Raw genomic sequence first — 26003 nt, 5'->3', positions numbered from 1 at the left:
TATTCATTCACGCAGCCTGCAAACAATAAATTACACTTTTTTAATCAACGGATGCCTGTAAATGGATGGTGACTGGAAAGACGATTGGGATGCTTGCCGGACGAGGCTTTGTCGTCCCAGAACCCCGCCGTCTTCTTGGCGGGCTTCTTGGGGGGGGCAAAGATGTTCCAAAACCGGAGCGTCTCGTCGGCGGCGCCAGACACGACCGTCATCTTGTCTGGGGACGCCGCCATGTGCAGCACCCGCGCCGTGTGCCCCGTCAGTTCCTTGATCTTGACCATACTCGGATACTCCCACAGACACAACTCGTTCTGCGCGTATCCGTGGGACGACAGCAGCTCCTTGTCGGACGCCGCCCACAGCAGCGCACACACTTGTGAGCCCGTGTCCACTGACTGCAGCAGCGACCCAGTCTGGACGTTCCACAGTTTGATCGTGCGGTCCGCCGTGCCGCCGCCGGACGCCAGCACATGCCGCTCCCACGGGCACCACGCCAGCGCCTTGACGGCTGCGACGTGGTGGTGGAGTTTGTGCACGGGTCTGGCGCTGCTGCTGCTGCCGGACGGGTGGTTCCAAATGCACAGCATGTTGTCGTTGCCGCCAGAGGCGAGCTTGGTGCCGTCGGGACTCCACGCGAGTCCGCACACCTCCTGGTCGTGGCCGTTTAAAGTGGCTACAAGCGGCTGCTGGATGCGCACGTCGTGGTGCTTGATAGTCGTGTCCCGGGACCCGGAGGAGAGCACGTGCTGGTTCCACGACAGCGAGCCGACTCGCAGTGAGTGCCCGCGGAGGGTGCGCAGGTGCCGCGCGGCGTGCGCGTCCCACAGCTGGATCGTCGCGTCCGACGTTCCGATGGCCAGTGTGTGGCCGTCTTGGATCCACGAGACGGAGCAGATGTAGTCGTCGCCTTCCAGACTCATGAGCTCGTCGATCTCGCCCGTGGCGGCGTTCCACAGGTACATGGACGGGCCGAGGGCCACCGCGAGCACGTTGTTGTTGCCCCACGAGAGCAGGTTCAGGTAGTAGTCGTCCATGAGTTCTGGCGCGTCCAGCACCTTGGTCGCGGCCGTGGGAATGTGCCGGACGAGTTTCTCCTTGTCGCATACGCCTCGCTTGGCCGCTTTGTGGCGATACATGACGTCCAGCGCGCCTTGGAACGACGCCGGGTCATGCGGCGGCACCGGTTTCTCCTTAAACGTGAGAATGCGATGGTGCTCCAAATCCGAAGTGCCAAGCAACGATTCGGCCAGACACGCTTGGAACGTGGGTTTGATCGGCGTATTGGTGGTGGAACTGCTGGCATGCTTCTTCGGCGTGGGAGTGGAGGAAGTGGATGCGTCGCGACTGTTTGGCTTGGCTTTGGTCTCGAAATGCGCCGTGATCTTGAACGATGACGCAGCCATGTTCATGGCCGAACGATTGGGGATAAAGCGGTCGTTCTAGGGACAATAATACACTACCAGCATGAAGCACGGCGACATAGACATCCACTAGAAGCGACAATGGACTCACCGTGACAACCTTTTTGGACTTGTGCACGGGGGATGGTGCAGCTTCGTCCACTTTTTTCTTTCGCTTCCATCGAGGAAGCGACATTGGGGTAGTCGTACTCTGCTGACCGCCATCTTCCGTGGCCTTTCCATTACCGATGCTACCGCCGCCTGCTACGACAGCAGCACCTGGTGTTGGGGGCTGATGAAATGCCGGAGGGGAGAAGAGTATGCTGCGGCTCGCTACAGAGATTCGGGACTTGTTTCTTCGCTCAGGACTCCTCCGTCCGGCCGCCGGTCGCTGCTCACCGGACGACGAAGGTGGCGCCGATGTGCTGTTCTGCATGCCACTACGGATGCGTGTCCGAGTGGCCAGGCAGCCAGGCAGAATTCGGATTTTCAAAACGTATCCGGGACATCCGGATAACCCGAAACTTACTTTCTGCCATGACGCTGCCGCCATCGTTCCATGGCGGTGTCTACCTAGGGCTTTGATGGTTCAAACAGATATGATGAGCTATTGCGGTCGTTAGGTGATGCGCAGTTTGAGTCGCAACGCGAGCCAGGACGCTGGGCCAGTAGAAATCTCACAAGTTTCTGCAGCGTCCAACCCATCGCACATCCACTGCAAATCGATTGTCCTCCGTGCAACAATACAGTACTCGCATGTCAAGTGCAGCGATCGCTAACACCTTTATGGACCCTTCCACTTGGACATGTATCTTTATAACGATTGTGGATGACTAAACGGCACGTCGGTCGTGTACAGAATTTCAGTGGTCGCGCCATCGACAAACTGGACGCGGAATGTGTCGTGGGAGACCTGCACCCACATGAAGCCGTTGGTCATGTCCACGTGGACCAGTTCCGGGCGGGCGCGGGCCTGGGGCTTGAGGTCGTGGAGCACGTACCCGCCGGCGCCGCTGGTGAAGTACTGGATGTTGCCTTTGCGCACATGCTGCATGGCATGGTCGTGGCCGTTGAAGTACGCGTGCACTTTGTACTTCTCTAGCAATGGCACGAGGTTCGAGATGAGCTCGGGGGTGTCGCCGTTGCCGGCAAAGCTGTACACGCCCCAGTGACCCACGACCACGGTCCACATGCGTGACACGTCGTCGTCATCGCGTCCGAGTGCCTTGGGCGGTGGCATGCTGAGGACGTTCTCCATCCATTCGTACTGCCGGCGTCGAGATGCGATGGACGTCTGCGCGTCCATGTTGGGTGTGCATCGAAAGTCCTTAAACTCAGGGGCTTCTTGGCCACACACGAGGTCGCACGCGTCCAGCACGACAAACCGCACGATCGTGGAATTGTCAATCCGGTGGTCCATGTGGTAGTAGCTACACACTCTCTCGAGCTAAGGACATTTGCGCCACAGAACGACGTACGACATGCGAGTTTACCGCTGCGGAAAGCGCCATAGCGTCTTGGTGCGTTTCGCGTACCCCAGCATGGCATCGATGCTACCTTCGCAATCGTGGTTGCCAATGCTACGGAGAAGTGTGCACCATGCATAAGTATAGCTGCGCAAAGGGACTTGGTTTGCAGTTGATGGAGCTATATAGTCTCATTGGGGATAACAGCCCACAGAAGGGCGAGCCAAAACACTTGGAGTTGGAAATGCCAATTTTAGCCAATCAGTGAGCCGTTAAATAATCATTAGTGTAGGACGGCACTGGATTTACAGTACCTGATGTACCAAGGCAGTTGCAAAGCTGGATGCTTGTAGATCTGCGCCATGTGAAGGTCATAATATGCAGTAGCCATGAACGAAATGTGTGTACGTGGTGGCAGTGCTACCTTTTCAAACTTGGAGATGAGGATTGGGTCGTCGGCAGATATGAGTCTACGTTGGGGTCCCATGAGCGTGGACGATTTGAAAAGTCGACGAGGGGAACTACTCCTACCCGTGGTCGTATATTTGGTCGCCGGTCGACAGCACAAACGATGCGCGGGGCTGCGTGACCTCGACAAAGTCACCAAGGGATGCGGCTACTTGAGCCTGCAGCTTCGTACCCGTGCCAAAGTCTCCCATCACGACAAACCCCAACGAGGTTGGATGCTGGTGCGAGCCCAGTTTCGGCGGGTCATGCAGTTGGGCCGCCAGCGCCTTGGACTTGGACTTCTTCTCCAAGGAGCGCACGATGTCCACGTTGGTGCTCGTGATGAAGTAGCTCAAGATGTAAACGCACCAGCCACACAGGGCAAACACGCACATGCACTCGGACAGCCGCATTCTTCGCTGGTGAAATGAATATTTTTGTCCACGCCAAAAGGTGGTCGACGGCCACATTATCCGGAAAGCTTGTCCGTATCCGGTGGTATGTGTTTGGGTCACCAAGATTGGTTTCGTCATTTTCGAAGCTTGGCGGCAATTACCGCTCTGTTGATTGCTGGCATGGGAAATGGCATCTCTGGCAGTCTAGGAGGTGGTCATGGCAACATGGGGATTTCGCTGTCGCTGCTTCCAGAGAACGAGAAGTTTTTTGGGCTGGAGAACTTTGGCAACACGTGCTACTGCAACTCGATCCTTCAAGTGCTCTACTTTTGCCTCCCGTTCCGAACGCACTTGCTCACACATGTCCAGCACAATGTAGGTTTTTTTCTTCTATCACCGCTCGTATCCATCGCCATGGCAATGTCTTATGCTTCGTTGGCTCATCTTGGTTCCAGGGCCTCGCGAAGAAGAAGCTCGACGTCAAGGACAAGTCGTTGCTCGATTGCATGGCCGAGCTGTTTCACAAGATCTCGATGCAGAAGAAGGCCGTGGGGTACGTCACGCCCAAGACGTTTGTGACCAGGCTGCAGCGCGACAACGAAATGTTCCGTGGGCCCATGCACCAAGTACACACTGCCCTCGCCCACCATTCGACCATGTTCATCGTCGTTCATAGGACGCCCACGAGTTTCTCAACTACGTGCTCAACGCCATGTGTGATCAAGTGGAGAGTGAGCTGAAGGCTGCCGCAGGACTGTCGTCGCCACAGTCGTCGGTGCCGCCGTCGCCCACATCTCCATCTTCAGCTTCGCCGTCTCCGTACAAGACGTGGGTGCATGAGATTTTCGAGGGCATCCTCACCAACGAAACGAAATGCCTCGGGTGCGGCACCATCACATGTCGTGACGAATCGTTCCTGGACCTGAGCGTCGAGATCGACCCCCACACGTCGCTCACCTCGTGCCTCAAAAAGTTTGGAGCTACCGAGACGTTGGCCGGCAACGACAAGTTCTTTTGCGACACCTGCGATGGCCTTCAGGTACGTCAGTAATACGCAAGTACATATACACAAATACTCAATCCCGTAGTACCTAAGTACCTAATGCCAAAGTACCTAATGCCAAGTACCTCAGACATGGCACTTGTATATAGAATGCCCAGAAGCGCATGCATGTAAAGCGCATTCCGCATGTGCTGGCGGTGCATCTCAAGCGGTTCAAGTACATGGAGGAGACCCAGTCGTTTGAGAAACTGTTCCATCGCATCTTGTTTCCGGCCGAGTTGAAGCTGCCCAGTGTACTCGTACGTCGCCCGCGCCGTTGATCTGGTATGGTTGGTTGATATATATCTATGGCTACGACAGACGGAAGCGGCGTCGCTGGACTCGTCGAAACGGTACCAGGTACTCCATAGCACTACTACTAGAGTGTTGGCTGTGACAGTGTTTGTAGTTGTTTGGGGTGGTGATTCACATTGGCAACGGCACCGACCACGGGCACTACGTGAGCATGATCCGATGTCAAGACACGTGGGTGTGCTTTGACGACGAATCTGTGCAGGTACAGTACAACTAGAGCAACAATGCCTCCAGCATCTGTTCATGTCGTGCATGCATCGGTGTGTGTAGATGGTGGACGATGACATGTTAGAGCATTGTGTTGGCCGCGGAAACACTGAAGATAGGACCAATACTGCCACGGGGTACTTGCTGTTCTACCACTTGATAGAGTAACTATAGAGTAGTTCGTTCCCCCTTCTTGACATGACGATAATATTTATCACGCACACATGACGATATTGGATTACGATGTGCTTTGGAATGGGCTCTCGGGGAACTCACGACGACTTCTCCATGAGATGGATGGGCTTGAGGATCGACAGCTTGTTCGTCTCGACGATCTGTCCGTTCATGATCATCTCGTCCAGGATAAAGTGCGCCTTTTCCAAGTTGAACATGATCTACATAGACATGGCGATGAGGGAGGGAACCACGGAAGGGCACGAACGTACATCCAACTCGCACACGCTTTCAAAGTACTTGTCCATGGTCTCGACCAGCGCATGGATGAACTCGAGGACACCCAGCTCGTTGTCCGAGTCGTCGTTGTTCACCCCCACGATGAAAAATAGCGACGCGTATCGGCGGTAGATGACCTTGTACCCGCGGTACTCGACGAACGAGCATTGGTTTTCGTTGCGACCCAAGCACTTGCGGATGATCTCTGCTTCGAGCGCCACGCGTTCCGCAATGGGAAGGAAGTCGTAGTACTGCGCTAGTCGCGTCTGGCCTTGCTTGTTCACCATGAGCACGAACTTGATCATATCTTCTCTTCGCTGGCACTACTAACTTCTGCTTTGACGACGCCACAGTGCACACACTCGAGATAGATGCCAAAAAAAGAAATGGTATACTCAAACACAGTCATTACATTTCTATTTTCGATGAATGAAACAACTTGCTTTTTGTATGGAATTGTTTTTTGCCAAATCGAATTTTCCATTCATATAAAATCATTCCAATCAAATATATATATTTATATATATTATCAGTTGCTTTGAAGAAATATTATATATACCACTCCCAGCACGCACTACATGTAATCGAGGCGTCAAGTACGACGACTACTACGTGCAAACTGGAGCTACATGTTTGGTGCAATATAACGTAAAAGTCCAATTTAAGAACACTTTTTCCGAGACGCTGCCGTGGAAGGCATGTAACTCGACTCGTAGGTATTGGATTATAATTCTACAATATGTTACATGAAGCCAAAATCCAGGCCTATTTGGGAGTTATGAATGCGATATGATTCCTGTTATAATTCATTATCATAAGCGGTCCAATTTAAGATGCACCACTTTAAGCTTAGTCTTTGTATATCCATTTGCATATTTATTGGGCGGTTAGGTTAATTGTAGGAATTGATTGGCTAATTCGCTTGCACCTTAAATTGGATCGAGCACCTTAAATTGGACTTTTACGTTATTGGAATACTTCAAGGTATAACGATATAAATATATATATCCATACGACACAAATATCTACAGACTCGGTATTTCTAATTGTTAAGCTTATTGTCGATTCCGGAAACGGAATTGGTGTCCAACCAGTTTATTGCATAAAAATATCTCCCCTTATTGTGAAACGATAATATAATAAATGGTGACGTTCGAATTATGGGAAATTAAATCAAAAGTGTACTTGGTGGTGTTCCAAACGATGCGATATTCTGGGGTCATTTTCGTTTTTCACGTGCCGTAGGTAGTTGTCCAAGTATCCGCCGCGTAACATGCGCAAATCTGCGCGCCAGTCGGAGAAAAGCGCGTCGTCGCGGTCGCAGCAACTGCAGCATCTTCAGAACGCTCGCCGCGCGGCGCTAGGACTCGGAGTAAACGCTGACGACGAGGAGGAGGACAATGACGAGGTAGAGTGGCACCCAGACGACGAGGACGAGTCGTCCGTGTCGTCGGGAGGCGAGGACGACGAAGATGACCTGAGGCCTTCACACACGAAACCTCGATCTGGCAACCTTACGAGAAAACGATCGCTCAACGCAATGCAAGACGGCACCATATCAAACGACATCACGGCCGCCGCGAAACGGCGCGAACGTACCGACGTGACAATGTCGAGCAACCCAAAAGACCCACGGCAACGTCGTCAAGCTCCTGTCAAGAGCGAGCTCACCATTCCCAGACAAGAGAAGAACCCAAAGGATCCAAGGCAGCGCCGCGCCGTTGGACCTCGTGCCACCGACCAACCCTCGTCGACCAACGTGAAGGTTGCGTTGCCCATCTACACGGACTCATCAGACGAAGACGAAGTGTTGCTGAAGAAGCCGAAATCCATCTTGAAGCGGTCACAGCATACCAAGTCACAGCTTCCTCTCGCTCCGCCATCGAATGCAACCTCGCAAGTCGTCGTATCTGGCGGCATTGGCTGGGCCGGCAGCACTGTGTCTCAGACGACGAAGCCGCTGGCGTTACACAAGCGGCCGAATCGCCAACGCCAAGCGCAGTTGCTTCGGCCTGTTATGAGCTCGTCGAACGCCCTCAGCCAGTTCTACGAAGACATCATGGACTGGGACGTTGGCGCCGCGCTCGTACAAGACGCCCATCCTTCGGCCACCGCCAAACAACCGGACAAAAACTGCTGCGACGACGTTGTGCCGAGCACGTTTGAGTCGTTTGAGCACTACTTTGACGTGTGGAAACCGCTGGCAGTCCAGGAAGTCCACGCGCAATCCATCAACGGCCTCTCGTCCGACCTCCCGCCCGCGCTTCCCGTCACGACCCGCACCAACGTGCTCGCGACGGTGGGCGTGTCGACGATCAAGGTGTCAGTACTCATTAACCGCGGCGCCAATCCGACCAAGAAGCAACTGCTTCAACTGGACGACATTCGAAAGGACGACCTGGTGCTACTGACACCCGACAACACGTACCTGACCCGGCGCATGCGAGGACCGTCCAAGCCAGACGACATGCTCTTGACGACATCGTGTGGCATCTTGGGCATTGTCGACTCGCAGCGGTCGTCCAGGTATATACCTACTAACTAGTCTTACTACATACCCCCCCCTTCCCCCCAGCCAAACGGGATGGCTATATATATATATACCTACTAACTAGTCTTACTATATATATACCTACTAACTAGTCTTACTACATACCCCCCCATTCCCCCCTTCCCCCCAGCCAAACGGGATGGCTGTGGCATGTCGTGCTGGTCCAAACTGCATATACTAGACACTAATGTTGCCTCTTACTACTTAGGGAAGGGCTGGTGGTGGTCGTAACGTCCAAGAAATGGCGCGAGCTGTCGGGCGGGGGTCACAAAGACGCGGCGCCGCCCCTCTTTGTATTTAAGCTCAACAACCTCGTGACGAGTTTTCGCGAGTTTCGCGCGCTGTGCCAGTGCCGCGAGTACAAGCTCATGCCGCTGCTCTTGTCTGGCAAAGCGCAGCCGCCGTCCACAAAGCTGGATAGCCTCGGCATGGCGTACGTGCAATGGCTGCGCAAGACGTTCAACGAGTCGCAGCAAGAGGCGATCGCGGCGGCTGCCACGTCCCACGGGTTCACATTGATCAAGGGACCCCCGGGCACGGGCAAGACCACGACACTCAAGGGGCTGCTCAACTCGCTCCATTTGAGAGAGTACAACCGGTACTACAACGCTGTGCTGGACGTGGCGCGACGGCCAGACCATGAAACGTCCAAGGCGTGGGCGGCTATTGGCGACGAAAAGCCACATATTCTCGTACGAACGTCGCTCACTGGCCTCTTGATAACACAATGGGTAGGTGGCGGCGCCATCTAACATTGCTGTTGACAACATTGTGGCCAAGATCATGGAGGAAGGGTTCTGCGACGGAGAAGGGCGGCAGTACTTTCCCAACATCATTCGTGTGGGTCGAGGCGCGGTAAGACTGACGGGAACGCATGAGACTGTGTGATGGATATCGATGGACAACGAAGTTACAACTCATGTATATATATATATATATATATAATATATGTGTTTGGATGACTAGAACGTAAATGTCAAGAGCGTTGTGTTGGAAGGGATGGTCGAGTCGTTGTGTTCGCAGCCCCAGGAAGCGGTGGAAATGCGATGTCGGCAGCTCCAGCATGAACTGTCCGTGGTATGTACCAACCAAACGTCGTTATAATATTGATATATTGTCGATTTGATATACAAATTTGGGGATCGAATCGCGCCGACCAAATCGATCCACAGTCGATCTGATTGGTTGAATTTCATTGATAAATGGGTTTTGATTGGTTCATCATTTTGAGCTCATCTGAAGTAGCCAATCAAATCGATTTAAATTCTAACGAGAAACACAATGAAATTTCACTCGAAATAGCACAATATCATGCATCTCTATTTCACGACTTTTGAATGCCCATCCAACCACCTTGACCTACTATTTGTTTCGTCTACTACTTAGGTTCAAAACGATGCTGTGGTGCTGCGCAATGAATTTCGAGCTATTATTAAGTGGATCCACGACCTTGTGGACGATGCAAACAAGACGCACGCGGCGGCAGTCGCCATCGTCGTCGACGACGTGGCTCCTCCTCCCATCGTAGACCACCACAGCGCCGCCGCACCACCCGACGCGACTCCGGCGGCGTTGGCGGTCTACCGATCCGACTCGGAGGACGACGACGCTGCGCACGTGCCGTTTTCCTGCGACGAGGTGACTGTGCACGTCGGCGATGACGATTTGGATGAAGACGAGATGGACGAGCCATTTGTGCCGGTGGAATGTGGCGACGAGTCTGACGAGGTCGACGAGCCGTTCGCCAATGGAGCTACCGCCGCCGCCGCCGCCGAAATGCACCAAGATGGCGACGAGGAAGACGTGGACGAGCCGTTGGTGCCCGTGGACCTGGCGGCGGGTTCCGCGGAGGACGGCGAGTGCAGCGACATTGAGCCGCCCCCTCCCCCCCCATCCGACGACATCGTCACCGCCATCCCTCGACTTCCACCGTCACACGAGCCAGTGATTATAGACTACAACGCGTACAAGCCGTACAAAGACATGGCCCAACGCATCAACTTGTGCCTCGAACGCTTTCACTCGGTATCGATATAGAGTGTTTTTATATATATATATTGAAACTGGAATGTGTAGCTCAAGCTCGAATTGCAGCGGTATGCCATGGTCCGCCGGTCGATGGAAGCGCACGGACGCGTGGTAAAAGAGACCCAGGACACGCTCGAGTCGTCGTTCCTAGAGTCGGCGCACATTGTCTTTACCACGCTCAGCTCGGCGGGCCATCGGGCGCTGGACGACTCAAGTCGCTACGATATTCTCGTTATTGACGAAGCTGCGCAAGCCGTCGAGCTGTCCACGATCATTCCCATGCGGTACGAACCATCTATCTATCGTATCTCGACACGCATGACTGTAAAACTACTGCTCTTGTCGTTAGGTTTGGAAGCCGCCAATGTGTGCTGGTGGGCGACCCGCAGCAGCTGTCTGCGACAGTGTTTTCGCGCACGTCGGCGCAGTCGCTGTACGAACGGAGTCTGTTTGAGCGCCTCGAGAGCTGCGGCCACCCCGTGCACATGCTGCGGACCCAGTATCGATCGTACGTAGTAGTTAGTACTCTTGTGGTATTTTGCTTGAATGTGTTGTGATTAACACTATTGTCCATTTTACCCCAAATGTGGACGTTTTGTGCTGATTCACCAAAATCTATCGATCCATTCTTTGTTTGGACTGACGTTTGTACTTCGAAGTATGTAAAAGTATGTAAACATGGTATCACACTAAATGAAGTCATACACTAATTCGACGTTGAGTTTGTTGAACAGTGAATTTGATTGGGTACTTGATTCGTGATCTGGGTTTTGATTGGTCGATATATCGATCGTCTGCCGATTGGGTGTAGGGAGCACCCTACTCGAATTTCGAATCAACGATTATAATCTTATATATTCATGTAGCCACCCGACGATTTCGGCGTTCCCGCGGCAGTACTTCTACGGCGGGCTGCTGCAAGATGGAGATAACGTCCGCCAACCAACATATGCCAAAATGTACCACGGCCTCGCGCCGGCATTCAAGCCGCTGGTGTTTTGGAACTTGGTCAGTTCCCGCGAAGCCATGAGCAGCATGTCCCGGACCAACCCGATGGAGGTCAAGCTAGCCGTCAACTTGTACCTGACCCTGCGCAACTCTTGTCCGCCCGATGCCATCCGCGGCAAAGTCGGCGTGATTACGCCGTACGCCGCGCAAATGGATGAGCTCAAGCGCGCGTTCACCGTCGCATGCAATGGCGAGTTTCACCACGACGTGGAAATCAACACGGTGGACGGGTACCAAGGCCGCGAAAAGGACATTATCATTCGTACGTGTGTGACACTGTGTATAGAGACATTTGCTGCGATACAGACTGAACGTGATGTGGCTAGTGTCGACCGTGCGCTCGGACCCGCGCAAAGGCGTTGGGTTTCTCAACGACATTCGCCGCATGAACGTGGCACTTACCCGCGCCAAGTTTGCGTGTTATGTGCTGGGGAGCGAAGCCGCGCTGCAAAACTCGACGCCGTGGGCCGCCTTGCTGGACCATGCGCGGGGTACGGGGTGTCTTGTGAACGTACCAAACCCCCAGGAAAATCTGTTTACACTCGTACCTGCGCCGCCCGGCCCCCCTCGCGGGGTCGTGATCCCCCACAACAACCCTCGGCATCATCCGGGCGGACGAGGAGGTGGTCCAGTGCATCGCAATCATCATAGTTTTCAGGGTGGGACTCATGGCGGAGGCCGAGTCTCCCCCGCGAATCGACGCGGGGGCGGAAGGGGAGGCGGCGGACGAGGAGGCCGTGGACGAGGGCGATTTGGCGGACGTGGGGGTCGTGAAAGCCACCAATCGCCTCATCCGCAACACAACCCCCCTCCGCACCAACTCCACCAACAGCTTCCATATACCCCACACCAACAACTCCCGCAACCCCCATACCACCCACTTGCACCCCCCCCCCCACCACCCCATAGAATGTAATCCCATATTTAATCAAGACAAAAGCCATCGAGATGTGGTAGTGGTTCATGTGGGTAAAAGGAAATGTGCCAGCATCACTTCGAAGTACTGATCATTGGATGGAATGCGACTCTCCATGCTACGAAGTACTGGAAGTTATGTATTGTCGATTTGATACAAATTTGGGGAGGGGGTGCAATCGAATCGCGCCGATCAAACCGATCCACAATCGATCTGATTGGTTGAATTTCATTGAGAAGGTTTTGATTGGTTAATAATTTTGAGCTAAACTGAAGTAGCCAATCAAATCGATTTAAATTCCAACGAGAAACCACGCCACAACACGAAATTTCACTCTTTTTCATTGTGTAACGTTACTATTAATAGTAGTACTACCGTCTGTACCCCCCTTCAGTATACTGTACCTATGACAAAACATCAGTGAAATCTGATCGAAACTGGTACTTCCAAGCAATAACCAGCTACCGTGAAAAGTATTCAAGGATGCTCATTGGCCTAAATATGACTTTTACTTCATTGGATGAAATTTTTTAACGGTTGGTGCGCACCAGAAAGTGAAACCGACAGTGAAACCGCCACCCCACCATTCACGTGATTCTTGACGAGATGACCAAGAAGATTCTGTTTGACCGCATTCGGCACATTCTAGACGAACTGTTTGTCGACGTGTCGGACGACAAGTTTGAGTTTTCGGCGCTGGGCGATCTGTTCCAAGACAGCCACTTCCGCCTCCAGGATTCATTCGTCAAGTCCGATGTGTTCAACGCCCTCCCGCTGCCGTTCACTCTCAAAGTCGCGTACATTGGCCACATCCGCATCGAGGTGCAATCCTCGTAGTCATCCGCCAAGCGAGTCCTTGACCATGTAGGACATGTGTCCATGCAGGGCTTCTGGGGGGTCATGACGTCGGGGTCGGCCCTGCGCTGCACGATCAGCGACTCGCTGTTTGTGTTTGGAGCCAACCAGCACATCGACTGGACGGACGAACTCCAGCTGCGGTACGCGCACGAGTTGGCTGTGGCGTTGCTGCATCGGCTGTGGAACCGATACCACATTGAGGCATGGATGCGTGCTGCACTATCAACGTTAGTACACAACTTGCGTTACTATCGTACTAGGGCAAAGGGCCACAAAAGAACGAGTCGACCAAAACCTGGATCAAGGTTAGCCCAACTGTCCTACGATGGTATATGATTTTTATGTTGGGGAGACTTGATTAGAAACGAGTGACTGCGGCGCTGCACAACATGACGATACAAGTGGAAAACACCCAATGCCGCGTCGAGGTTAGATCGAAACAATACCACCCCTTGATGAGTCGCTCTCTCCATAAGCCAAGTCTGGTGCCCTGTCCATTCACGGAACTACGTTTTGGGTGGTCATAGATAGATGCAGATGGCAGTGGTGGCAGCGATGCCGCGACCACGGATGTAGTGGGTTTCATCATGCCAGTATGTTCTCTATCGCTTATGACGGCTCCAATGTTCAACGCTTTGTGTCGTAAAGCTACGATTGTAGAAACTATCCGTGTTCTCGACAGACGTAGCATCCGCCATCCTCTGTCGCCGCGCCTTGCCGCCTCAAGTCCCCGTGCTCACCGAAGGCATGTCGAAAGTGGTGGCAATCGATGGGTTGCAAGTGTACACCTCTCGGATTCCAACGACGCAACGAAGTCCGGACCAGTGGAAAGCGCTGTTTCATCGCCAGTGGCCCGCCGAAGTCCATGTGGCCGTACTTGTACCTACAGACATCAAAGTCAAAGTCGACTTGGAAGAGTGCCACGTCACAAGAAAACTCAAAACGCGCGCCGTCGACCTTCACGTCAACCAACTCAACGTGGGACTAGACCCCCAGCAGGTACATATCACCTGTTGTCCCTAAGGACAAACAGAATGCCATTAACCACTTGCGAGCTAAACTGGCCCACGACGTAGATCGACGTACTCGGACGGCTTTTGCAGCACTTGGACACGCATGAACGGTATACACGGTACCGGAAGCTGCGTCCGACGCAGGTTGTCCGGGCGGACGTCGATCCGGCGCCCCTCGTGATTGTCTCGTTCAACGTCCTCCCCCATATCCAACCGGTCGAGCCAACGTCGGCATCGACATCCCCCATTCGGGCACCGTTCCCCGCTCGCGCCATGTGGAAGTACGCGGTGCGGTGCGTCCTCCAAGATGTATTTCCGAAGCGTCGCGATGGCCAAGACAATGTGCTATGGCTCAGTAAACTCATCTTGAAGTACACGGACCTGTACAAGCGCAAAATGGGCTCGACCTACGTCGAATACGTCGTGCGAGACCTGCTCGTGCAGCACAAACAAGGCAACCCGTCGCTCCCCCCTGTCCTCCCCACGGTAACCTGTTCTAGTTGGCCCTATGTAGCTGGTAAACACGTTGGTTGGCTCGTCCTCCCATCACGTAGTATGAACCTCTGAGTCGTGCGGAGCTGTGGCACCTGTCAGATTTGATGTACCAAGTACGTGACTCGGACAACATCATGATGAGTCAGCACGTGACGAGCGAATTGTAGCTGACGCCGGACAGGCAGTTGTACTGCCGAGCCCTAGTGGACCGCATCATTCGCCAAGAGTTTGTCAAGCGCAATGCCAAGCAAGCATTGTCCGACCTTTCTCGCGGCAGCAGCTCGTCGGTCGTGCGAGTATGCTACAGCTCACCACGTTGCTTGAATAGTTGCTAAACTATGCGGATGTCATAGCGCGGAAGTCTGGAGCGCCTCGGTCGTGTGCACTCGTTTCTAAAGGATGAGAGCGCGTGGAACCTCGTCGATGTGGAGGCCGTGCTCTTTGACAAGTCCACGAAACACCTCATGCCCCTGGCACCGTCGGCTGCTGCGGTGGCGGCGTCTGCTCAGTCATCGCACAAGACTGATGTCATGACGGACGTAGTACAAAAGTACCAGTCGAAACCCATGGTGCACGTAGACATTGGGCACATTCGGTTTGCATTTCGACATGTGGATGCAGCCCATGCCCCGAGGAAGAAGGAATGGGAGTTCAACTGCGAGTTTCTTCGCGGCTGCGCGGCGGTGGCGGCGTCCCCCCTGCTGTTTGTGCTCTTGGAGGTCCGCCTTGGAAGTGTCACAGCGTCGATTGTTGGGGCCCCCGATTCGGTGCGTATACCCCCCCCCCTTTTTGTTTTGATGGATGTCTAGTATGTACTAAAATTGCAATTACTATTACTATTAAAGCACGACTGCCTCGTGGTGGTCGACTGCATCTCAGACCCCAATGACGGCTGTTTGTACGCAGGGCTTCGCTACGATCCATCAAATGTATGTATACATACACGTCTCTAATGTTGTAGATACAGTTGGTTGAATATCCTTCCAGATTGCATCGGAATATGCCTGGAAAGGCAAACTCATGACTGGCGCCATCAAAGCCAGCCTGAGTCCATGTGCAGTCATTAAATTCCAGCGAACGCTGTCGTCCAAGCTCCATGGTGAGAACTCGCCTTTAAATTGTTGCATTCTTCGATCGACCCCCATGCTAATCAATGCACACTTATCGATAGACTCGAGTTTATCGCTTGAGGAGATCGCCACTGGTCGGCACAAGACTTTCTTTTGTAAACCCTTGCACTCCGTCGTGAAGCCCCCCACCACCAAGAAAGACCGCGCCAAGGCCTTTCTCGAACACGCGCTGCAGCTGCCCACCATGCTGGAAGTGCAGACCCAGGCCGTGGCGGTCGAGGTGCGCGCGCCGACGCACCATGTGGTCGCAAACGTACTGGCGACCCCCGCGTGGATCCCGCTTGTCAGGGACATTGCTCTGGATGCCGTGGAAATCGCCGACCTGCACGTGCCCGCGAACCGATGGGCCATCGCCCACGACGTCGCCGCCAACACACTCCAAGTGGATGGGCTGCAGCACCAAGTCAAGTTTCGCAACACCCGCGCCGGCCACGCCGCCGCCATCCAGCGGCTCCTGCACCAACTGTTTCCTGATCTAGTGTAGAGATTACCGCGATGAACATGGCAATCCATGGCCAGAACACAACGAAATACCCACGCCAAACGACGCTCATATATATCTGACGCTTCTCCGTACAAGTGTATGACTCTCTAAGGATGCAGCTGAAGTAATTATATTCTCAACACGTTGTCGCGAATCCAGGGCGGTGATGGTGATGCTGCCGTCGCTATGATGATATGTTACTCTAAGAGATACCAATATACCTATCCAGACGCAGCTACTACCATTACAGTACTCGCAGGACTGGCCTCGCTAGCTACGTCGTGAGTGGTATATTTCACATGGGGGCTATCTGAACGAACAGAATGTAGTGCCTTCGTGTTTTCATCTACGTGCGTAAACTCAAACCCAAGCCATCGTGGCGTTGGGGGTAAAGCAATAAATAGTATACCACTGCAGTGCTCACGTCAGGGCTCCCCCTCGCTGCTGCTGCTGCTGTAGCCGCTGTCGCAACGATGGGTTGGACATGCTACGTCTTAAGAGCTCGTCGTCGTTGCGTCCTTGTTGTTGATTCGTTCGTGCGTTTCCATCAAGTCGCAGGCTTGACCGGTGCATGGCTCGCGTGCAGTGGTTTACGAGGCGTTCGATGTCACCCAGCGTCGTGCCACTACCCAACTGACTCGCGTCAAGGGCGGAGGGGTCCTGGTGGTCTGCCGGGGGTGGGTTATAGCTCGCCTTGGGGTTCATCCAAGGGACAGCATGAATACGCAGGGGCGGGGCGTACTCAAGGGGCTGGATCGAATTCGCCATGGTCTCCACGACGTGGAACTTATTCTACGTTATTCATATGAGGGGCTAACGTACGTTTACACACGCCAAGTGCGTCATCTGTTCATGCGAGAGTGTTCTGAAGGGAGGGGTACCTGAAACTGAGGCAGGAGCAGCCCCAAGTCGGCGACCAGCACCTGCGACGACACGTGGTTGGTGCGCAGATGTTGGAACTGGGTGATGGTCATGGGGATCATTTTCGGCACCACGAGGCCTGCCAGCCATTCGATTTAAACAAGCACCAAAGTGCAAGCACTAGTCGATGTAGTACCACTGGACATTCGACTGAGGGGACTGCTGTCGTTGTCGCCACTTCCACGGCTGTTGGCCGATGGATGATCCGATGCCGACGACAATAATGACGAGCTCGATCCGCCATTACCCACAGGATGGAGCACAATCGAATTGGACTGCCGTCGCCGGGACTCCAAGCGCTGGAGGCGGCTGGTTCTTCGTTCCGAGATGCTCGCTTTCGACGCGCCGCCGTGCTTGTCCAAGTACACTGTCAGCTTGTGCAGCGTCGTGCGGAAGAACGCCGTGTAGTCGTGGAGCAGGTCCGACTGCACGCACTACTCATATACATCCGTCCAGAAGACCACAAGACATCGACATGGAATATCGTACCATGTACCCGAGCTGGAACACGAGCTGATGCACGTCCGTCTCGGTGAGCGGCGGGTCGGCCGTCGCCACCCATTTGTCCCATTTACACCATTTGCACCGCATGAGGATCTTCACCCCACTTTGTTGCAAGTTGGGAGTCCGCGCCTCCAACATCACCGACGCCAGCCCCGTGTACAACGTCGTGAGCTACCCAACCAACCAGCCAATAACTACAGTTCAGTTTGGTCATGGAGTTCGTTGGACGAACCATGGGAGGGGTTACGAGGGTGGCGGTGCCGGGGGCGATGACCTGCCACCTGCGACAACGAAAGGATCGAATGTAGTTGAGAGAGCGAGCATCTCCGTCGTCATGGTTACCATTCCGCAAGGCACCGCTCGATGGATGGCAGCCGGATGAGAAAGTTCATTTGCACGGCCGACTCGGCCATGAACTCGAGCAGCCGAGGGATGTCACTGGACCGACTCATGGGGCTCTTCACGAACGGCGAGTTGGTCAGGTCGAGGTGGGCCAGCTGCGGCGCCAGCTCCTCCTCTTCCTTTTTCCATGAGTCGAGTGACCGCAAGTTGCCTAGAAAGTGGATCATCGACTCCCGAAGCGGACAGCCCGTCAAGTGCGCTAGCTGAGGAGTGTACGCTTTCACAGTCTTGACTGTCGGAGAAGACGAAGATGCAGTCGCCTTTGACGGCACGGGAGTGTCCGTCGTTGTCGTCATATAGCTAGCCTATCCACCGATTGCAATGTATGGATGTGGCTATTAATAGATGGCCAACCTCAGTAACCACGGCGATGACATTCGGCTGAGACCTGATACATTAAGACGACATGACAGTTTGGAGTTGTGGTATATATTACACAATGTGGTCGGGATGTGGGGATTGTGTGCTACTCGGGCTGGCAGGTCGGGTCAACAGGGCGTGGTCGACGTGTTCAGGGGTCATTCCAGCCTGCAGCAGCTCGTGACGGGCTTTCGCGTACGCCACTTTCAGTTGCAGCTCCGCTTCCTGCGCCTTGGCCAGGAGAAGTCGCCGATGGATTTGCGCTTCTTCCTCCTGGCGCGCCAATTTCTGATCGATCCGCGCGTTCTTGTGCTCTTCGAGGGCCATACGCCGACGTTCCATGTCCCATCGATGCTCCATGTCGCGGCGAAGTAGCTCTTTGTCTTCCTTGTCTACGATGGCATTGTTGCTACTGCTGCTGGTGCTCCCGCTGCCCCCCTTGGTACTGGATTTGACCGATTTCTTGTCGTCCTTGGTTTTCAGCAACTTGGTCGGCCGTGGACTTGTGTTATCGTCTGGTACGTAGTCACTGACATACGCGCAATTGCTCAAGTGACGACGCATGTCGTGAATACGCGACACAATCGGAGATGGCGCTGGAATGTCGCCCTCGTTGGTGCCAGCGGCATTTTCGACGAACGCTGCTCGACAGCACTTGCACTCGACGTACCAGTAATTGTGATACTTGCCTGCATCCTTAAGCTTGGTAAAGTGCTGCCAGATGTCTTCGTTCTTAGGTGGCCCGCGGCTTCGCTTGGGAGCGACGCTCGGCTCCTTTGCGACCTCGGCAACTGCCTTGGCCTCGTCCATCTTCGCCCCAACTTGCACAATTGAGAATGCGCTGGATACCCAAGAGGGTGATCCGGAAAAGTTTGAAATCCAGCGATGTGATTGGTCCGTGTAAGAGCGGGGTATTATAAATGACAAAGACACGTCGTAACAAAATTATTTATCACGTTTTTTTATAATAAACCCAAGATAATGATTCCGGCTTGAATATTATAATATAATCTACACGACATTTAATTATGATAAAATCCCGCCCATCGACATCACATGAATGCCCAAGACATCGATGACCACCATGCGGCGGCGGCGGCGGTGGAATTGCCGCCGCCAGATGGACGCATGCCCTTGGCCATGAGCGGAATCTCGACGGAGGAAGAGTACTTTGAGGTTGCCAAGACATACGGGATCATGAAGCAAACGGGCATGGCGCTCAGCTCGGCGCAAACGCCATTCCCGAGCGACACCGACCTCACGGAGCGCGTGTCGGGGTTTGCACATGCGACGGGATTCCAATTCAAGACGGGAACAACGGGCGGTACAACACGTGTGTACACGTGCAAGTCGTCTTCGAATTGCCCGTTTCTCATCACGGTCAACATTAGCAAGTCCACCGGCATTACGCGCATGTCGCGGCGACTGAATTGCTTCCGGCACAACCATCCGCTGGGGTTCACGACGGCAAGTTTCCAGTGGGGCGAAATCGAACCGCCTCTTCCTCCCCGTCGGATCTCTGTGGCGGCGCACGACGACCACGACCACGACGACCACAGCACCCACCCTACGCTCGCAACCCCGTCGCCCCCGCCCGTGTTGTCGGAAGCCGAGTACTTTGCCACGGCGAGGGCGCTGGGTCTATGCAAACGCTCTGGCCCCACCTCGGTCCAGCCCGTGTCCAAGGTGTTCGACAACAAGGAAGACCTGCTCGCGCGCATCATGTTTCTCGCCGTCAAGGTCGGCTTCCAGCTAAAGCACCGCGACGGCACGTTCCAGTACTCGTGCAAGTCGGTGGAAGACTGCCCGTTCACGCTGTCTGTCAACGTGCGGCCATCCGGCACTTGCAAAATGTCGGAGCGATTGTGCGTGTTCCCCCACAACCACCCGTTTGGGGTGCTGGGCCAGCCCGCGACGGGCAAAAACACTACGCTCAACTCGGCCATCGTACGACCACGTCACAGATCCTGTTGGTCGCTTGTTTTTCATGTGTGTTTTTAGTTGGTTTGTCATGCGTTTTCAGCTTTTTTCATCCTTTTTTCATCGCTTTTGGGTCGTTTTTCATGTGTTGGGTTGGTTGCATTGGGCATATTTGTTTATCATCCTTTAGAGTTCGGGTGGTTGGTTGTCGGACCTGCGAAATCTTATACAAAACGATTTTGAACATTCATTCGGTTTAGCCAATCATACGGCACACACTTTATTCATTTTAGCCAATCATAGTTCGTTCCTCGATTTGGTAGCGACGTTTCAACGAAAATGGCGCAATTGTGGATGACAAGCCCAATACTTGTATAGATTGCACACAGCATTGCCGCGTCCGGTATGGACTGGTTTCGCGCGACGCATGCCGAGTTCCGAAACCACTGCATCGCCACATTTGGCGTACCCATCGGACCCACGCGATCCACGACCGTCCGGCGCGAACTGGAGAGCCCCGACATTGAAAAACACGCGATCAAGTTCCGCCAGATGGACGCCGCCATGCGCGGGGCTCTGGAGCGCGTGCGCGCGACGCTGGCGGCCAACCCAACGCCGCCGTCCACGGACGACATCCGCGTGATGCGCCAGGAGATGCACCACCGATGGGCCATGGACCGGCGAAAACTCGCCATGGAGGAGCAGGCCCACCTGCGCGAAGAAATGGAGGCGCGCCTCGTGCAGCGGTCGCAAGGAGCCAAGCTCCGGGAGGCGGAGATGGCGCTCAAAGTAGCCCTGGCCAAAGCCAGACATGAACTCACTGCCCTCGGACTCTCGGCAGACGAGATTGACGCGGCTCTAGCGTTGGACCAGTAAATGGACAGACAGTATGATGGTCGTGTTGGTGGGTTGGCGTGAGCATAGTCGTAAGTTGCCACGAAGTGGTGGAAAGTGTTTCTGTTCATGCGATGTACTTGTACTACTACGTACATACATATGTACAGTGTGGACAATCACACTACAGGTACCGGTCGCTGCGATGAGATCGCTCGCTTTACGTACAGTACTACTTCCGAAGCATATATACATGTACTACGTAGTAACGTTAGTACTATTACTATTCAGTACTACAGTACTATTAATAGGATGGTGCACGTTATCTAAAAACTTCCAACTGGCCAAATCGAAGTGTGGAGGTTTTATTATTTAACGTACAATTAATGTGGAGGTTAAAGGTCCCAACTGCCTCCGGATATTATATACGGATAAGAGTCAAGTCAGTAAGTTAATACTATTAACGGTAATATTACTATTTTAATACTACGTAGTAGTAATATTACCGAAGAATACTACTACTCTGGTCCGTAATGTTTGTACCATGTTTTAGACTTGATTAAAGTATGTATTTTCGAAATATTTCTGATTATTCCTCTTTAACTCGATAATATTAGGAAATATATATTAATTATCCAATGTTTATACCCCAAAATAGGCCAACGACGGTGGTCGCCGCATGCTGAGGCAATGCGAGCGCTGTGGATGCGCCTAGACTCAAGATACGGGTATGCCGTCAATGAATGCACTATAGTGCTATACAATCTAGTGGTATGCGCACTCAAAGTTTCTATATAGCATTCTCCTGGAGGATTTTGTGCATGCTGCAACAATCATCGTCGCCAGACCTTGCATCAGTCCTCAAGACTACAAAGCAAACGTACCAAGCTCCTCAGCAGTGTTAAGAAGTGTTAAGACACCAGATAAGGACTTTAAGCTTCGAGTGCACGTGATAACAACGATTTTGACTGACTGGCGGGTCGGTTTATGCTGAAAAAAATGGCATGGCGCACTTGGCGAGCCATATCTCAACGATGTGTTGGGGTATTAAACTTCTTGAACTGGCCAATCAAAGAGGAGATAGCATTCGTTCTTTTGCACCAATTAGATTAAGCAACGGATACATTCCGGGAAAATGGCAAAACGTTGAAAAAAATGGTACAAACATGTTATTAAAATACATGTAGTACTCGTATTTGAGTACAGTGTATTCGTGGGATCGAACTCGGGACCAGACATACAGTACTGTAGTATGAATGACATCCTAAGAACTGGAACGATTCAGAGAAGATGAAGTACTGTACTACGTAGCACTTAGCCTAACGTTGGCCCCTGCGCAAGCATGACACGCATAAATCGAGAAGTATACAGTACTGTATATATGGATCATCTACCGGTATGCTAAACAGGATGCCGAGGCAAAACAGGCTCTAACGTTACGTACTGGATCAGTCCCGTGAGCTATCCGGATATTAGTACAGTGATAAAAAGAGGCAGTTATCCGAATAACCGGTCATTATAGCACAACGTGATGGCGGCGCCCGATGCTGAGTTTGAGCGCTTTCTGGACACCGCAGAGTCCCTTGGGCTTGCGGTGCGAACGTCGAGTGGGCTGGCGTGTCCAACGAATTTGCTCGACAGCAAGGGCGACATGGCCGACAGTATCATGCAGTTGGCGGTGCAGCATCGCTTTCAGGTGCGGCAGCGCCACTCCGGATCCACATTGAGCTACTTGTGCAAGTCGTTCCCGGAGTGCCCCTTCTTCGTGCGTGGCAAGTTGACCAAGTCGGGCCAGGTGAAACTGACCAAGTCCAATTTCACACACAACCACGCGTTGGGAGTGCAGAAACTGCCCAAGAATGCCCGAAACTCGATGCTGTGCACCAAGACGGTTGGCTAGCTGCCTTCCTCCATCATCATCGTTTGACCCTTGTTTTTAGCTGGCGCAAAGCGTGCTCGCTGCTGACATCGACTACGTGAATGCCACGGCGTCGCAGCTCCAAGACCATCTCAGGACCGCGTTCGCCACGGAAGTGTCCACCAGCCGCGTGTACAGTCTCAAGAAGGCGCTTGAGAGCGGCGTGCTGGGCAATGACGTGCATCGGTTTCCAAAACTTCCCAAGTTCACACCGGTGAAACGTCCTCTGGAAGGAGAGGACATGGCGGACGTCGATGACGACGACGACGACGACTACCGACCGTTGCCGACCGAAGTGGAGCGAGAGAAGGACGAGTTGAAGCGCCAGGACCGCGAGCATCGGTGGGAGATGGACAGTCGACGGATGCGCATGCAGGAGATCACCAACATGCGCCTGGACGACGAGGCCAAGGTCACCCGACGAGTCCTCGAGCTCGAGGCCAGCGTCGCCGAGGTGCAGGCCAAGCTCGCCCATGCCAAAGCTAGACATGCTTTGGTACAAGCTGGGATTTCGGCGGATGAAGTTCTCCTGTTATTGTAAAGACAGAATACGACGTTTGTCCGAAATTCTCCAATGCAGCGTTGTTGTTGTAAGAGCATCCCCACCGGTGCGACTGTAAACACTATTTACAGTTCTATCCGGATTATTTACAGTTTTGACAACCCCACCGGGCGACTGTAAAATACAGGAAACTGTAAAATTTTACCGCGAGACGGCAAATCGGCCAGATTTACAGTCGCGACTGTAAAATACAGTTTTGACGAATTAGCCAATAACATGCTATCAATGGATAATTTTGTCCAATCATGTGCGTTTTGGAGTTAATCATCAGTTGGTTCAGAAATGGAATCAGCCAAGACCATCCGTGGCTCCAACTCACGACCGACGAAGACTGCCAGCTTGTCCGGTCATGGATCAACATCTCTCAAGATGCGTCCAAGGGTAGTACTCATCACGCATCACCACACCGTCCATGATTCGTTCAAATAGCGGTCTGGCCATTCGAAAACGACGGCGAAACTTGGCTTCGCCGAAGATTGGATTGGGACCAAAGTAGTAGGTAAATCCGAGCATGCGCAGCCTCGCTATCTCGTGGTAGGTTTGGCTGGCGGTTGGCAATAGAGCCTTTAGGGCGCGCAGAAGACTGATGAAAGCCAAGAATCTCCCAAGCTTGTGATCCATGTCATCATCGTTGTCCTGCCCGTGCGCACCAGGCGTTCATTTCCGGATAAAAATATTATTCGGATGTTTTACAGTTTTACCGCTGGGTTTGACGAAAATCAAAATACAGGATCTGTAAAACGGTATTTTACAGATTATACAGTCGCACCGGTGGGGATGCCCTAAGCTTCTATGGTCCTAGTACACGTACATTGCGTAGCCCTGGCTACTTGTGATGAATCCCAGCAAAGACATGTGTATGGGAGTACAGGAACGGACCTGAAGTGTTTTCCACACTATCGCGACGCGAATTCAAATGACGCTAACAACCAGTACTGTAATTGTACCACCGGTAGAGTTACTGTATGTGGTGAACTGCGACGCTGGATGGGGCGAGGCTTGCTCGTTCAAGTTGGCACCGCAACCTCTTTACGTATATAGTCGGCCTTGTGCTACGATTCGCACTACCTTCACACTCTATTAGTCTATCGCATGCGACTACCTAAGTACTAGAATACACATGTCATTTATTTACGACAATACAACCAAAACGGCACTGGCTACGGTTGTAGCCCATATACAAGTGAGGCTACGTAAACGCCGTTCTCATTTGCGACGGTTTCCGGAGCGAACCCTGCTCTTGCGCACTCGTTTGTTGTATCGTCGTCGCTACGACAGGTTTGGCTGCGTCTCGAAGCGACGACATTTTCGAGTCAGGGCGATGCATGGATGTGACACTGCTCGCCACGGAGGACCCGCCGCCGTTGGAGCTCTCCGTGATCTCTCGCACCGCGGCGATGGTCGTGTTCTGGTAGTACTCGTACGGATCCGTGCGGTCGCACAGGTATGGCTCGAGCAAGTACCTGCGCTCAAGAGCGGTTAAAGAGGCACGATCATCTTTGTCAAACTGTATCGTAGTAGCCACAACTTTGGATGATGATGATGGTAGGACCTACCGCAACACAAACCCCACGACGTTGCTCCACGCGTCGGCCACGGAAACGGACGCTTCGTCGCCCATCCAGTACATCATGACTTCGATGGCCGTCATGGTGTACGTGGCAAAGTGGTGGGGCCGGACGAGCGGGAACCCGCGGTGCTTGTGGCCGAGGAACCGGCACCGGTTCTGCATGTTGGCGATGCTCTGGGGCGAGTCGCCGCGCATGCTCAGCATGAACATCAGTGCCTTGATGAGCACCTCTGCGCGCTCCTTGGCGTTGGCAAACACGGTCCGGAACGTCGAGTCGCGCTGGAAGAGGCGGTAGAAGAACTCGTCGTAGAACAGCACGATGCCCGGTTTGCCATAGCTCTTCATCTTTTCCGTGCCCGCCGTCCGAATTTTGTCCCACGTTCGCGTGCAAATGTCGATGCGCGCCTTGGTCAGCATGGGCAGCAGCGGCAACTGCGGCGGCATGTAGTGCTGGACTTCGTGGTCCATGGCAAGGCCAAACGAATACTCGGACAGCAGGTCCAGGTCCACGTCCTCGCCGGCATCATGTGCTCGCAGGTGGATCACTTTGCCATGTTGTCGCAACGACGACCGACTCGAGTTGCCCATGCTATCTCGTTGAATGGTGATGGGTAAAACGATTTTTGAAGTGCTTGGCTTTTGAAACCGCCAAGAACGTCAGGGTTCGACGTGCGTAACCGCCAACGACACACGAATCAGAATGCAGTACTGTTCATTCCAAAGCCTTTCTGTTTGCACGAAGGAAGCACCAAACATATCAAGTCATGATATGAACTATCATGCGAATCATATGTGAATGGATCG

At 53.3% G+C, this 26003-nt stretch overlaps 11 protein-coding genes across 18 annotated transcripts; 5 read left to right on the top strand and 6 right to left on the bottom strand.

The window, feature by feature from the left end:
* Positions 1–6: 6 nt before the first annotated feature.
* On the bottom strand, positions 7–1876 carry H257_15852. Of its 2 annotated transcripts, none has more exons than XM_009844102.1 (2): positions 1513–1876; positions 7–1456 (listed from the first exon to the last, which is right to left on the bottom strand). In XM_009844102.1, the coding sequence occupies exon 2, from the start codon at positions 1407–1409 to the stop codon at positions 45–47; it is 1365 nt and encodes a 454-aa protein (XP_009842404.1). In that variant the 5' UTR covers positions 1410–1456; positions 1513–1876; the 3' UTR covers positions 7–44. The 2 variants fall into 2 exon arrangements, with proteins under 2 accessions (XP_009842404.1, XP_009842403.1); XM_009844101.1 differs by having other exon boundaries at positions 7–1439.
* A 226-nt stretch (positions 1877–2102) lies between these two features.
* On the bottom strand, positions 2103–3742 carry H257_15851 (hypothetical protein). The gene is made up of 5 exons (XM_009844100.1): positions 3398–3742; positions 3291–3336; positions 3181–3221; positions 2894–2980; positions 2103–2830 (listed from the first exon to the last, which is right to left on the bottom strand). Exons 1-5 carry the CDS (start codon positions 3724–3726, stop codon positions 2215–2217), a joined length of 1119 nt encoding a protein of 372 aa, XP_009842402.1. The 5' UTR covers positions 3727–3742; the 3' UTR covers positions 2103–2214.
* A 146-nt stretch (positions 3743–3888) lies between these two features.
* Positions 3889–5496, top strand: H257_15850 (hypothetical protein; the record flags this gene model as incomplete). Its single annotated transcript, XM_009844099.1, has 7 exons — positions 3889–4083; positions 4164–4334; positions 4385–4747; positions 4861–5010; positions 5072–5110; positions 5160–5267; positions 5336–5496. The coding sequence occupies 7 exons, from the start codon at positions 3889–3891 to the stop codon at positions 5438–5440; spliced, it is 1131 nt and encodes a 376-aa protein (XP_009842401.1). The 3' UTR covers positions 5441–5496.
* On the bottom strand, positions 5446–6096 carry H257_15849 (AP-4 complex subunit sigma). The gene is made up of 2 exons (XM_009844098.1): positions 5719–6096; positions 5446–5667 (listed from the first exon to the last, which is right to left on the bottom strand). Exons 1-2 carry the CDS (start codon positions 6028–6030, stop codon positions 5545–5547), a joined length of 435 nt encoding a protein of 144 aa, XP_009842400.1. The 5' UTR covers positions 6031–6096; the 3' UTR covers positions 5446–5544.
* An 867-nt stretch (positions 6097–6963) lies between these two features.
* Positions 6964–12273, top strand: H257_15848 (hypothetical protein). Its single transcript, XM_009844097.1, has 9 exons — positions 6964–8251; positions 8485–8968; positions 9012–9131; positions 9243–9353; positions 9663–10301; positions 10353–10588; positions 10654–10812; positions 11171–11574; positions 11639–12273. The coding sequence occupies exons 1-9, from the start codon at positions 6999–7001 to the stop codon at positions 12226–12228; spliced, it is 3996 nt and encodes a 1331-aa protein (XP_009842399.1). The 5' UTR covers positions 6964–6998; the 3' UTR covers positions 12229–12273.
* A 546-nt stretch (positions 12274–12819) lies between these two features.
* On the top strand, positions 12820–16399 carry H257_15847. 2 transcript variants are annotated; one of them, XM_009844096.1, is made up of 13 exons: positions 12820–13050; positions 13114–13287; positions 13347–13391; positions 13449–13514; positions 13614–13679; positions 13747–14085; positions 14163–14585; positions 14654–14707; positions 14762–14890; positions 14948–15361; positions 15440–15523; positions 15582–15693; positions 15766–16399. In XM_009844096.1, exons 1-13 carry the CDS (start codon positions 12835–12837, stop codon positions 16206–16208), a joined length of 2565 nt encoding a protein of 854 aa, XP_009842398.1. In that variant the 5' UTR covers positions 12820–12834; the 3' UTR covers positions 16209–16399. The 2 variants fall into 2 exon arrangements, with proteins under 2 accessions (XP_009842398.1, XP_009842397.1); XM_009844095.1 differs by having other exon boundaries at positions 15404–15523.
* Positions 16400–16432: 33 nt separating this feature from the next.
* H257_15846 (hypothetical protein) lies at positions 16433–18357 on the bottom strand. Of its 6 annotated transcripts, none has more exons than XM_009844089.1 (7): positions 17976–18357; positions 17866–17914; positions 17619–17804; positions 17266–17563; positions 17090–17208; positions 16618–17021; positions 16433–16554 (listed from the first exon to the last, which is right to left on the bottom strand). In XM_009844089.1, the coding sequence occupies exons 1-6, from the start codon at positions 18329–18331 to the stop codon at positions 17010–17012; spliced, it is 1020 nt and encodes a 339-aa protein (XP_009842391.1). In that variant the 5' UTR covers positions 18332–18357; the 3' UTR covers positions 16433–16554; positions 16618–17009. The 6 variants fall into 6 exon arrangements, with proteins under 6 accessions (XP_009842391.1, XP_009842396.1, XP_009842393.1 ...); XM_009844094.1 differs by having other exon boundaries at positions 16618–17000; XM_009844091.1 differs by having other exon boundaries at positions 16618–17000; positions 17866–18357.
* A 90-nt stretch (positions 18358–18447) lies between these two features.
* H257_15845 (hypothetical protein) lies at positions 18448–19221 on the bottom strand. Its single transcript, XM_009844088.1, has one exon. The coding sequence runs from the start codon at positions 19203–19205 to the stop codon at positions 18468–18470; it is 738 nt and encodes a 245-aa protein (XP_009842390.1). The 5' UTR covers positions 19206–19221; the 3' UTR covers positions 18448–18467.
* Positions 19222–19433: 212 nt separating this feature from the next.
* On the top strand, positions 19434–21283 carry H257_15844 (hypothetical protein). The gene is made up of 2 exons (XM_009844087.1): positions 19434–20342; positions 20694–21283. The coding sequence occupies exons 1-2, from the start codon at positions 19452–19454 to the stop codon at positions 21189–21191; spliced, it is 1389 nt and encodes a 462-aa protein (XP_009842389.1). The 5' UTR covers positions 19434–19451; the 3' UTR covers positions 21192–21283.
* Positions 21284–22651: 1368 nt separating this feature from the next.
* On the top strand, positions 22652–23668 carry H257_15843 (hypothetical protein). Its single transcript, XM_009844086.1, has 2 exons — positions 22652–23040; positions 23090–23668. The coding sequence occupies exons 1-2, from the start codon at positions 22681–22683 to the stop codon at positions 23606–23608; spliced, it is 879 nt and encodes a 292-aa protein (XP_009842388.1). The 5' UTR covers positions 22652–22680; the 3' UTR covers positions 23609–23668.
* Positions 23669–24736: 1068 nt separating this feature from the next.
* H257_15842 (hypothetical protein) lies at positions 24737–25815 on the bottom strand. The gene is made up of 2 exons (XM_009844085.1): positions 25186–25815; positions 24737–25092 (listed from the first exon to the last, which is right to left on the bottom strand). Exons 1-2 carry the CDS (start codon positions 25785–25787, stop codon positions 24819–24821), a joined length of 876 nt encoding a protein of 291 aa, XP_009842387.1. The 5' UTR covers positions 25788–25815; the 3' UTR covers positions 24737–24818.
* Between the last annotated feature and the right edge of the window lie 188 nt (positions 25816–26003).

This window comes from Aphanomyces astaci (assembly GCF_000520075.1).
Source record: "Aphanomyces astaci strain APO3 unplaced genomic scaffold supercont1.76, whole genome shotgun sequence".
Classification (NCBI taxonomy): Eukaryota; Oomycota; class Saprolegniomycetes; order Saprolegniales; family Verrucalvaceae; genus Aphanomyces; species Aphanomyces astaci.
The sequence above is the reverse complement of the archived record's forward strand: the minus strand, read 5'-3'. Positions and strand labels throughout refer to the sequence as shown.

Coding starts and splice junctions, on each gene's coding strand:
- H257_15846 (XM_009844092.1), bottom strand. CDS start 18,331: ATGACGACAACGACGGACACTCCCGTGCCGTCAAAGGCGACTGCATCT. Junction 17,915..17,975: donor GAGCGGTGCCTTGCGGAATG/GTAACCATGACG, acceptor TCGTTGTCGCAG/GTGGCAGGTCATCGCCCCCG. Junction 17,805..17,865: donor CCCTCGTAACCCCTCCCATG/GTTCGTCCAACG, acceptor TTGGTTGGGTAG/CTCACGACGTTGTACACGGG.
- H257_15842 (XM_009844085.1), bottom strand. CDS start 25,787: ATGGGCAACTCGAGTCGGTCGTCGTTGCGACAACATGGCAAAGTGATC. Junction 25,093..25,185: donor GTCGTGGGGTTTGTGTTGCG/GTAGGTCCTACC, acceptor TCTTGAGCGCAG/GTACTTGCTCGAGCCATACC.
- H257_15845 (XM_009844088.1), bottom strand. CDS start 19,205: ATGGACGAGGCCAAGGCAGTTGCCGAGGTCGCAAAGGAGCCGAGCGTC.
- H257_15847 (XM_009844095.1), top strand. CDS start 12,835: ATGACCAAGAAGATTCTGTTTGACCGCATTCGGCACATTCTAGACGAA. Junction 13,392..13,448: donor CGACCAAAACCTGGATCAAG/GTTAGCCCAACT, acceptor AGACTTGATTAG/AAACGAGTGACTGCGGCGCT. Junction 15,362..15,403: donor TTGTTGGGGCCCCCGATTCG/GTGCGTATACCC, acceptor ATGGATGTCTAG/TATGTACTAAAATTGCAATT.
- H257_15843 (XM_009844086.1), top strand. CDS start 22,681: ATGGCGGCGCCCGATGCTGAGTTTGAGCGCTTTCTGGACACCGCAGAG. Junction 23,041..23,089: donor CGATGCTGTGCACCAAGACG/GTTGGCTAGCTG, acceptor CCTTGTTTTTAG/CTGGCGCAAAGCGTGCTCGC.
- H257_15848 (XM_009844097.1), top strand. CDS start 6,999: ATGCGCAAATCTGCGCGCCAGTCGGAGAAAAGCGCGTCGTCGCGGTCG. Junction 9,132..9,242: donor TTCGTGTGGGTCGAGGCGCG/GTAAGACTGACG, acceptor TTGGATGACTAG/AACGTAAATGTCAAGAGCGT. Junction 10,302..10,352: donor GCCTCGAACGCTTTCACTCG/GTATCGATATAG, acceptor TGGAATGTGTAG/CTCAAGCTCGAATTGCAGCG.
- H257_15844 (XM_009844087.1), top strand. CDS start 19,452: ATGAATGCCCAAGACATCGATGACCACCATGCGGCGGCGGCGGCGGTG. Junction 20,343..20,693: donor CTACGCTCAACTCGGCCATC/GTACGACCACGT, acceptor ATACTTGTATAG/ATTGCACACAGCATTGCCGC.
- H257_15852 (XM_009844101.1), bottom strand. CDS start 1,836: ATGCAGAACAGCACATCGGCGCCACCTTCGTCGTCCGGTGAGCAGCGA. Junction 1,440..1,512: donor AGTCCAAAAAGGTTGTCACG/GTGAGTCCATTG, acceptor TATTGTCCCTAG/AACGACCGCTTTATCCCCAA.
- H257_15849 (XM_009844098.1), bottom strand. CDS start 6,030: ATGATCAAGTTCGTGCTCATGGTGAACAAGCAAGGCCAGACGCGACTA. Junction 5,668..5,718: donor AAAGCGTGTGCGAGTTGGAT/GTACGTTCGTGC, acceptor ATGTCTATGTAG/ATCATGTTCAACTTGGAAAA.
- H257_15851 (XM_009844100.1), bottom strand. CDS start 3,726: ATGCGGCTGTCCGAGTGCATGTGCGTGTTTGCCCTGTGTGGCTGGTGC. Junction 3,337..3,397: donor GACCAAATATACGACCACGG/GTAGGAGTAGTT, acceptor ACCCCAACGTAG/ACTCATATCTGCCGACGACC. Junction 2,981..3,180: donor CAACTGCCTTGGTACATCAG/GTACTGTAAATC, acceptor ACTTCTCCGTAG/CATTGGCAACCACGATTGCG.